Below are 10,465 nucleotides of genomic sequence, written 5' to 3' on the forward strand. Positions count from 1 at the left end.
ATTGTCTGCACATAACTTACATAATAAAACATAAGATAAACTCTTTGGCATCCTGCTCTCAGCACTATTATACTAAAATAATACATCTGTATAAAATATATATATATATATAATTAACCTTTTTGTTAGTTCAAAGCTCACAGTAAACAAAAACCAAAAACGGTGTAGTTTGCAGCTTTTATCCTTATGACGTTCAGACCAGCAGATACGCCAAATCAGGAAATAACACACACACACACACACACACACACACACACACACACACACACACCTTGAGAAGGAGAATATAATCACAAAATAAGATTAAATCAACGCCATGCCACATCACCCTACTAAATAAAATAAAATAAAAACTAAAACTAAAACAAAAAAACATTGCCTTTTCTACATTTCGCATCACTACACATACTTCTGAGCCTTAGTAGAACCAGCTACTGAAGCTTTGGAAATATGAACAGCGAGACTATAGAAATCAACAGTGTTTCATGTTTTATGAGTTTAAGAGCAAAGGCGAAGTTTTCCCAACCAGATAAATTCCATGAGAATAAATTAACTCAGATTAACTCAACATTTCTTCAGGGGGGGGGGGAATGCAGGTTGGGAGTTCACAAAGATAACCTTGTCCTGAAGATCGATCTAGAGGGGCTCGAGGCTTTAGCTAATATTTGGGGAATGTGGAAACCGGATTAGATAAATAAAAGCCTCTTGATTCTGTGAACAGGAACAAGAGGGACAGGGAGGGATAGTATAAATGAGAAGCAATTATTATATAAATACTTTGGCATACACTCTCTGAGAACATGTTGCGCCGTTACAATCCACAATACTGTCTTGAGTACCGCAAAAGATTCACATTTTGGTCCCCCAGACGGGGCAGCCTCCCAGCAGCTGCCCAGCTCCATGAGACAGACAGAGACAGAGCACAGCTCTGTCTCTTTAAATGTGAGATCAGTCTTTTTTTCTCGCTCTCTCTCTCTCTTCGTCTTCTGTTTTTTTAAACACACATTCTGCTGTCTTTCTGCAACATTCATGCCACGTGTAACCTCTGTGTTATGTCCAACCTCTACATCAATGACATCGACTTTCGCTCTCCACAGCCGTCAAGGAAGACTCTTCTTCGTCAACTCTTTGTCGTTTTCTTTTGTGTCCAGAATCAAACAGTCTCGTCTTTGTTTTTAAATGAATATTTCGACCGCCTCGGATTCCAGGTCATCTAAGCCTCTGAAGGGGTTCAAAGGCAACTTCGGTGGTGCTGCCTTGTCTGAAAAAATTAAAAATAAAGAGAATGAATAGTTATATGAATCTTTAATGAGTAAACATTGGAAAAGAAAATCCTGCCAATGGCTAAAGGTCAAAAGAGATTTTCCATACTGGAACAAACCACTCGAGTTAAGAGTCAATAGGTCATCATTTCCTAACCGTGCACATTCCACAAGGCCCTGCATTATGAACTATGACCTGGACAGCTGGTGTCTCATTGGCTGGTTTACGTCATGGTATGGCTAATCAATGAGTGCCAGGAACCATCCATACTTAATGTGACGGCGTCAGGGTTCAAATCACATTTTACATGCACGCAGATGTGTTTGTGTGCTTATGTGTGTATAGCTGTGTACAAACGTGTCCATGCATGTGTGACTTCGAGCATGTGCAGTATGCGTACAAATTTACGTAGAATTAATATACAATCAAATTTTCCGCATTTCTGGGTGGCTGGCTGATCTCGGCGCACGCTCGCATACACAATTACACACGCCCGCAAAAGACAAGACGACTCACCGCTGTTGAGCTTGGTTGTGGCCTTAACATCCTCCTCATGGTGGTCGAGGCTACCGGGTTCAGACTGGACAGAGAAACGATGCAGTAGCAACTGCGTCTGGTCGTCTGAGAGGCTTTTACCTGCAGGAAGGAAAAGTCAGGAATGCTTTAAATTACATTTGTTTCTTCAACAGTGTTTAACCAATCAGCCCCTGTATACTTCGTTGACCGAGGTGCCCCAGGGTTTGATAGAAGGTCCCTTCCTTGTTTTACACTCTGATGAGCGGCGCGGAGTGGGGGGGGAATCCCTCCCTTAGCGCTCACCTTCCTTTGCGTCAGATACGTCGCTGAGCAGCAAAATTATTATAAAAACATGCTAACAACTTGCTGCACGTCCAAACACACACCCCGCTACACTCCCCCCTCCGCACCGCTCACATGCTCTGCTCTAAACCAATTCTCATTGCTGAAAATAGCATAATCGAATGCCCAGAATAGGGACACTATGTGGTTCATGTGGTTGAAAGGAGAAAAAAAATAAAAAAAAATAAACAGTTTTATAGTCAGTAAAACGACAACAATGTTCTTTACCTCGACTTTTGGCGGTGCAGCTGGCAGTGCTGATGGAGGGAGTGGAGATGGCGGCTCGGAGCCCCGCTTCCCTCTTCGCGAGGGTGACACGGTCCTTCCTCCCCTGGTCCTGGTGCAGCCGCTGGTGAAGGATCTTGATCACAGCATCCTTCTCCAGGATCTGGGCATAGAGAGCACGGATCCTAAGGACAAAAAAACATGAATTCACTTATTTTGTTAACAAAAACCTGAATGAGGTTTGTGTGCAAGAGACTGCATGCATTGTTAAGTGACTTTAATCAGCATATAGTAACATCAATTATTGAGCGAATGATAAATGATTAAGTAAATCTATCTGGTGTCTGTTGGTCATAGTCAAACAGTGGCGTCCGTATCTGTTATCCCGTACCTGTTTTCCATCTCCTGGTTCCTGTAGTCAGCGACTGGCAGGTCTTCGTTGAAGCTGTTGTTGGAGGAGTGACAGGGCGAGTGGTTGATGATGGTGGTGTCTCTGTGAAGGGAAGGAGATACTGTTAGGATCAGGTCGGCAAAATCCAAAAGAAAATGTTTAACACACCGCCAGATGCACGCGTATGTAGAAGAAAATACCAGTGCATGTTTAACACATTTGTCGGCGAGATCGTCTTTTGATATTTATTGATTACGTTTCATAACTCTGCGCACGTCTGTATCACTCCGGTCGTCGTGCGATGAAGTGAAAAGTCAGCTGGCTTATGTTGTATATGGGAACGAATTTTTATTTTTATTTATTTGCGGCTCATAACTATAAATTCCATGATCGCCGGTTACAAAATGTATGTTTTGGCTTGGGTCAATTAAATAACATTTGTGCGACATGTCACATGGTGACCACCGAAACGGTGGTTAGTATAAACGGAGAGATGCGTGACCACCGCATGGCGTGATGCAATTTCCGGTCGTCAACCTCTTCACCGAAAACTGGACCATGAATCGGCCTTGAACGTTCTGATCTACGCCAGGCTCACCTCTGTGCCGCGGCGGTGGCAGCGACCTCCATGGCAAACTGCCTCATGGTGCTCTCCTCCAGGTACTTCTGCTCCCAGCGCACCATGTCGGCCTCCAGGGCCAGGATGCGCTCCTCGCGCTCGCGCAGTCGCTCGTGCAGAGAGCTCACCGTCACCCCTGGTGGCTGAGACTGTCTCTGCAGGGGGGGAACAAGACGGGGGTGTTAGGCGATGTAGTTGTTGTTGTTACGCTGAAGCAGTTGTCGTCAACATGTCCGTACATGGACAAACGTGTCCGTGGCAAAGACTGTCATGTCCATGACAATTTTTTCTCTTTTACACACCATTAGCCTATAATGAGTCCAACTAGTACTCGTGGTTCTCAAATGAGTCCAACTAGTACTAGTGGTTCTCAAATGTTTTATTTGCAAGGAACCTCTTAACTCTGAGAGTGTACAAATGAGACCACGGGTCCATTTGGTTCCATTTGTACAATCTCAGAGTTACAGACCTCAGACCTGTTATGGGTCATTCAGGGCCAGCTCTTTGTGTGTTTCTCATTTTGTACGTCCGTGACAAGAAATTAATTTAGACAAAAATGTCCACCATGGCCCTTAGCCCTGCGCTGAACCAACGTGCAGGATATGTCTTGGAATAGGCGGGCGATTGGACAGGTAATTTCTGTGGTGTATATATATTATATATATATACCTGCTGGGCCCTCAGGCTCCGCAGCTCCTGCTCCAGGCGCGTTCTGAGGCGCATCTCCAGGCTCTCCCGCTTCTCGCAGGTCGACTGCAGCTGGGCCAGGGCGCTCTGCAGACGCTCCACCTTCTCCACGTAGGCCCTCTTCCTCCGCAGCTCCTCCTCTAGCTGACGGCCGCGGCCCCGGGCCGTCTCCAGGGCCTCCTCCAGCTGCTCCGACCTCAGGCCCTGCTCGTCTGCCGTGGCCCGGAGGCGCTGCAGCTCCCGTTCCACGCGCTCCCGCTCAAAGTTCTGCTCCTCGTCTAAAAGGTGCAAAGCAAAAAGAAGGAGGCCATGTGGTTAGCGCATGTCCAACAGATGATGGTTAAATGATCATGATTCTTTTGTAATGGTGGTCTCAATCGCACAATTGTGCATTAAAACTGTTGCGCAGAGGAGAACTGCATACCACTAAGACACTGCTGGTCGAAAGTCACTTGAATCCCCTTCCCACAAAAGTAAAAATATCAGTCTGCCATTTCTCCCTACGGAGTTTAACCGCCCGCTAATAAGTCCCAGGATTCCAACATCGTGGCTGATGTTCTTCATTTACCCAAGCACTCATGGAATGCCGAGAGGAGGAGGTCGGAGGAAGTGGGGGTGGTGCGCCCTATCCCTTTGACCCACATGGGCCAGAACATTCCTCACTCGGACCACAGAAACACCTCCGCTCTGCTCTTATCCAGGTTCTTAAATAGACAATATAAATCAAGCTAAACAGGGGTTTGGGGGCGGTGGGGGTCTTCTACTGTTGTTTGTGATTTATTTCTCCTCTAGTTTCCCCATTTCCTTCCCTCCAAGCAAGCTGGGCTGAATTATAAGCCCACTTACCAAATAAGCAGAGGTTATGCAAGTGAAATTCCTGCATGCAGGATGTGCTTAGCTACTAAAGGGCCCCATGGTAGGCTTTCAATCCAATCAAGAATGTTGATCGCAACTGGGGGGGGGGGGGGGGGGGGTCACAGAGCATGGGAGAAAAATCTGGTCAGACAGGATGACATACTTACTCTGCTCAAGTAGTTTGGCCATGATGTGCTGGTTGTGGTCGGCAACCTCCACCTCTTTTGCGACGTGCGTCCTGGCGTTTTCAAGGTTTTCTGTGGTGGCAAAGTGGGTTCCAGGTTAGTATTCAGATTCACTGTACAGTAGGAGTTACAGTCGCAGTACTACAGTGACCATGTGTCTAGAAACTAGAAAACAGGACTTCCACTTGTCTGTGGGGGTTGTGGGAAATGTAGTCTGTACCTCTCAGGTCTCTGTTGAAGTCTTGCAATCTCCTGATCTCCGCCACCAGTCTTTTTCTTAGTGTTTGCTCCAGGTTTTCTCTCTTACTGCTGCCCTGCATCAGGGTCTCATAGGCCTCTGAAATACGCTGGATTTCCTGCTCCAACTATAGGTGACAAGAGGGGTGCAAGAGAGCAGGAGGAAAGAGTGGAGAGATTCTTAGGTAAGCCACTTTGACATGCCAGAGGGCAGAGGGGATATTGGTACAGTACATAAAAATACATATGGGTATGAAGAATGCTATGTATACAGTATAAACAGGACACATATGTGTGTGTGTGTGTGTGTGTGTGTGTGTGTGTGTGTGTGTGTGTGTGTGTGTGTGTGTGTGTGTGTGTGTGTGTGTGTGTGTGTGTGTGTGTGTGTGTGTGTGTGTACATGTACGTACAGGAATTCTAACCCGCACCACTCCCTGTGTGACTGATTTATATCTACATTCCTGAGGGCCAACAGCCCTAGTTCCAGGTGTGAGTGAGTGCACAAACGCGCAAGTACACGACACACATACACACACTATGATGAAACGCACAAAGGCACTCACACAGAGGTCTGGGCAAGCCGCCAGTGCGGGAAAGGTGTGCATGCCTGTGCCTGGGCTGTGGACACACCATTACAGCAGTCACACAGGCATGTTTACTCAGGGCCGCGGCCCGCCAGGGAAAACTTTCCAACCCTGGCAATTATCATTCTTTAAGGCTGAGACAAGGCAATGGCTTAATGACGTAACCTCAGCGGAAAGCAGTTGATTCTTTTTTTTTTAAATACATATAATGGCTAGAGTGAGTCCCGTCGACGTCTCACGGCCTGGTTCCATCCTGTTAAAGGTGGAGAGACATGCTTTGGCCTGTTGACTACGGAGCTGACTATGAAACTCGGCACATACGCTACACTACGTTACGCAAACGTTATGCTTGGAGAAAGAAAATAGTGACAGCTACTGTCAAGAAAATAAAGGAGGAAGAGTGAAGTACAAAAGGATCCTTTCAGTTTTTAATTATCAAAGCACGAAAGCAGTCGGCCGCCTGCCATGGAGAGAGAGCTCTCTCCCTCTACCCTCTTCTACGTGGGTCAGCTGTGCTGAGGGGGTCAACCACCCTGACATGACCAGGATTAGACTGAGAATCTATAGCCTCAGTGGAACTAAAGGGCACACACAGCCAGCCCTCCTCTGGGTCAACTACAACAATGGGGGAAGTGTGGACACAGTAGCTGCCTGACGGCCTCCGTTTGTGATTCTGCGGTATGGATGATAGCAGCTGCCACTCTCATCTGTCCAGTGCAGTTGAGGGGAGGGCGTGTGTGTGCTGGATGTGCGAGGGACAACTGCTCACTAGGATAGGGTTTCCTAGACAGGTGCTAATGTCTAGCAAGGCATACGCCGCTTCAGTTTTCATCCGACTTCGGGACATGTATGCCAATTTTACTACTCCCCTGGCGCAAGTTTGTGCTGCCTGTGGTCTTGTTCATCTAACTGACAGTTCAGAATTTTAAAAGAATCAGACGGCCCAGGCCGTAGCGTAACGGTCTGGGCACCGGACTGGTAATCCAGTCGCAGTGTGCCGCGGGTTCGACTCCCGGACCCGACACGGCCTTTACTGCATGTCATCCCCCCATCTCTCTCCCGTTTCCTGTCAGCCTACTGTCTGTCCCTTCAAAAAAAAATCAATAAAAGGCGTAAGCCGCAAAAAAATATCTTAAAAAAAAAAAAAAAAAAAAAAGAATCAGACTTGAGGGGCGCTCTTATCATCCTACGTCATAACTTTCCGGCCAATCACTTTTGGCGTCCTCACTTTTCTGTCCTCTCAGCCAATCAAATCATCGCTATGGGGTACACCGAGACAAAGATGCTGAGCATAGGAGGGGCTAGCGCCCCTCAAATACAAGTAAGCACCCCCTCTTTGTTGACCCTGTTAGGAGTATTCAAGTAATATACATTTATTGCACCCTCAAGTGCACAATGTTTGCAAGAGCAACTGCATGAAAGACAAAAGATGGACCCTTTTCCCCCTGGTTTGCTTTACCTTTTGGATGCGGCCCGTCTTCTCCCGGTGCGCTTCTAGCTCTTGCCTCAGCTTTTCATTCTCCATCAGCAGCAGTTCCACCTGGTTTGGCTCCTCCAGGCCAGCAGGGGGCAGTCCGGTGAACATGTTGTAGCAGAATGTTTCGGCTGTCTGGCCAGGCTGCGCATACCTGGGGGTTAGAGATAATCGATTACATTTTTTTGTTGTATTACTTGGCTATAATGTCTTAATTAAGTATGCACATTTCTCATTTCAACAAGACATCAGCTGGTCGGCGGAACATAAAGATATCTTGACATGTTGGCACCTTGCCTAAATTAGTCACGGCAGGGCTGTCTCAGCTGGCTACAGGGGTGTGAGAAACAACTATACTTAAGCGAGGCAGCGAGATACGTATCGCTTTAAACACCTGTCCTTCCATTCTCTTCTACCAGCAAACAGACAAGCAGACTCCAGGGCTGCTAAGAATGTGACAACCTATATGGGGAACATAGCTTTGGTGAAAGCATCCAAAGTATCGCAAGCACCTGGAACTATCCTTGTAGTAGTATGCAAGGCATGGTGAACGCTATGTGCATCGACTCCACTGGACATGTTCCCAGGACACTACGGTGATTCACTGAATTTTTGTTTACGCATGCAAGACGCAATGACAGCCCTGGGAGCCGATTACGAGAACGGCCATTTAAAAGATGAAATACAGGCCATGATGAGGTAATGTCTGTGATCATAATGATTATGGCTATGAAAATGGAAAATGGTGCCAGTGTAAACATGAATGCAAACAAACACACACAGTCCCACACAGACACACACACACACACACACACACACAGGTTGAACACCGACCCCTGTGTACCTGTGCTGCTGGGATTGCAGAGGCTGCGGCTCCTGAGCCAGGTGGTGGGGGATAAATCCTTGGCCTTGGATGGGGACAGAATACTCTGGTGGTGGACTGCGCTTGTCCAGGCCGGGCCCTGTGCTCTGGGGGCCATGTGGGGCGTAGTAAGCCAGCTCAGGGTAGCTGTGAGAAGAGGCCTTTCCTCCCTCCCTCTCCAGGGACATCTGCTGCAAGAGGCGTTCGCTGAGCGACCGGGCATGGCCGCGCTTCACCTCCATCAGGTCGGCCTCTTCGTGGAAGTCCCCCTCGTGCAGGAGGGCCTCCTCGTGGAGCTGCTTGAGAGGGCCGCCCGCCGCGGCGACCTGCACAGCAGGGCCGCCCCAGTGCGACGCCAGGTACTGGGAGTGAGCCTTGGCCTGTTCATAAGTGGGCAGCTCCTCTCCGTGCAGCTCATAGAGCTGGTAGCCGTTCTCCGAGTGCTGGTAGTCTCCCTGGTGCTCCTGGCCCTGGGGCTCCTGCCTGGCGGACAGCTGGGGGAACTGGGGGTCCTCCTGCGTGAGGCTCTCGAGCGAGGAGCGGGGGCTTCTGGACGCGTCGCCGGCACTGCCGGGCCCACTGTTGCTGCCGCTGCCTCCGCGCAAGGCCTGCTGCTGGATGGCCAACAAGGTGCGGTTGTCCGTGGGGTTTCCATAGCGAAGCTGCTCTTGGATGAGTCGGTGCAGGACCGTGCCAGACGGTTCCTCGGTGGACGCCATGTAGGACTAGTATGGACGTTGTCGTTATGCTCGCCGCTGATCTTATAGGTTATAGATCCGTTCTACGATATTCAAGAATCAGCCCCGAACCTGGAAGAGAGCAGAATAAATTAGCACATTGATAATAATAAATAACAAGAATGTTGATGATCATGTCAGTACTAAACATTTATGACATGAAATATGTGTGTAATGTAATATTTGTCTTTTTAGACCATAATATATTTAATATTATTCTAAACAGCATACACATTATCTTCTAGGCCCACTGCCTTCCCAACAAGGACACTGACTGACACTGTATTATCTCAATTTATCTGTATAAAAAACTAAAACAAACAAACCACCTAATACAACAATACAAAAACATATGGGGGGAGATTTAATTTCCGCCTCTATAGTGAAGAAATGTTTTGCTTTGTCTAGTCACTGACACATAAACATAAAAGACTGTCAAGTTAAGTCACTAAAAATCATTGGTGTTGCGGTGGTGTGTGCAATCCAACTAAATAGCGACACGTGTGGACATATTTCCTACTACATGCCAAAATGCGTGCCGCAAAAATTCCAATCTCACGGGGGAGCAAAACCGCACGAAAGCCAAATTTAGCCTCTAATAAAACTACATCTTTTCTCCTCGCGAAGTTATCCGGTTCTTAAACTTCCGTAAATACGTTTTGATACGACAACGCAAGTCCAAAATGTTTCGGAATAGAACAAAAATAGCAACAATGTGTGTGTGTTTCTATTGTGGTTTAAAAAAAGGGGGAAAAAGCTCTCTCTTACCAGCTCAGGCTCTCTCTCTCTCCCCCGGCGAAAAAGTATTAAACTTGAAGTAATGTCGATGTATTCCACTATTTCCTCAAAGTTTCTTCGGTTTCAAAAGTTTCTCATCCCCCCTCGTTGCTGTATCCAACGAGCGGTCGTGGTCTCGTGTGCTTCGCTGCCTGTTGTAGCTGAACTCTGAAATGGTTGTCGAGAGAGAGAGAGAGAGAGAGAGAGAGAGAGAGAGAGAGAGAGAGAGAGAGAGCGCGAGAGCGAGAGAGAGAGAGCGAGCGCAGGCGACGATAATAAGTAACCGAGGAGGGACTGAGGTCGGAATGACAGGAATGCAAAGCGCGAGGTCCCTCGGGGATCAAAAGCGTAAAACCACACGGTTCCAGCGGGAGGGAGGGAGGGAGGGAGCTGAACTGAAACTCTGCCAGTGCTCTTTATTGCCGTGGGGACTTTAGTTTAGCGTAAAGTACAGGACAGTTAGTTACTCCCATAGTTGGAATATAATGAAACGAGGTGGAAAATATTACGGACAGAACAAATGGATTATGAGGACGTCCACTAAGTTTGCTTGCTTATTGCTGCATGCATGCATGGCCATTGGCCAAAGAAGCATGCAGCATAGCACAGAGTGACAGAGCATAAGGCTGAATCTGATTCTTTTAAACATAATAAAACTTATATTATTTAGAAGCCCATCGGGTGTAGTGGTTCTCCTGAAACAAATCAACT

At 47.5% G+C, this 10,465-nt stretch overlaps 1 protein-coding gene across 1 annotated transcript; it reads right to left on the reverse strand.

Moving 5' to 3' along the window:
* Positions 1-952: 952 nt before the first annotated feature.
* LOC310870146 (angiomotin-like 2a) lies at positions 953-9,921 on the reverse strand. Its single transcript, XM_083781220.1, has 11 exons — positions 9,746-9,921; positions 8,223-9,049; positions 7,364-7,532; positions 5,304-5,448; positions 5,066-5,155; positions 4,026-4,321; positions 3,336-3,511; positions 2,738-2,839; positions 2,350-2,531; positions 1,780-1,899; positions 953-1,261 (listed from the first exon to the last, which is right to left on the reverse strand). Exons 2-11 carry the CDS (start codon positions 8,957-8,959, stop codon positions 1,176-1,178), a joined length of 2,103 nt encoding a protein of 700 aa, XP_083637346.1. The 5' UTR covers positions 8,960-9,049; positions 9,746-9,921; the 3' UTR covers positions 953-1,175.
* Between the last annotated feature and the right edge of the window lie 544 nt (positions 9,922-10,465).

Source organism: Protomyctophum parallelum (assembly GCF_964188405.1).
Source record: "Protomyctophum parallelum genome assembly, chromosome: 14".
Classification (NCBI taxonomy): Eukaryota; Metazoa; Chordata; class Actinopteri; order Myctophiformes; family Myctophidae; genus Protomyctophum; species Protomyctophum parallelum.

Coding starts and splice junctions, on each gene's coding strand:
- LOC310870146 (XM_083781220.1), bottom strand. CDS start 8,959: ATGGCGTCCACCGAGGAACCGTCTGGCACGGTCCTGCACCGACTCATC. Junction 7,533..8,222: donor CTGCAATCCCAGCAGCACAG/GTACACAGGGGT, acceptor TCTAACCCCCAG/GTATGCGCAGCCTGGCCAGA. Junction 4,322..5,065: donor GGCCAAACTACTTGAGCAGA/GTAAGTATGTCA, acceptor TGCACCTTTTAG/ACGAGGAGCAGAACTTTGAG.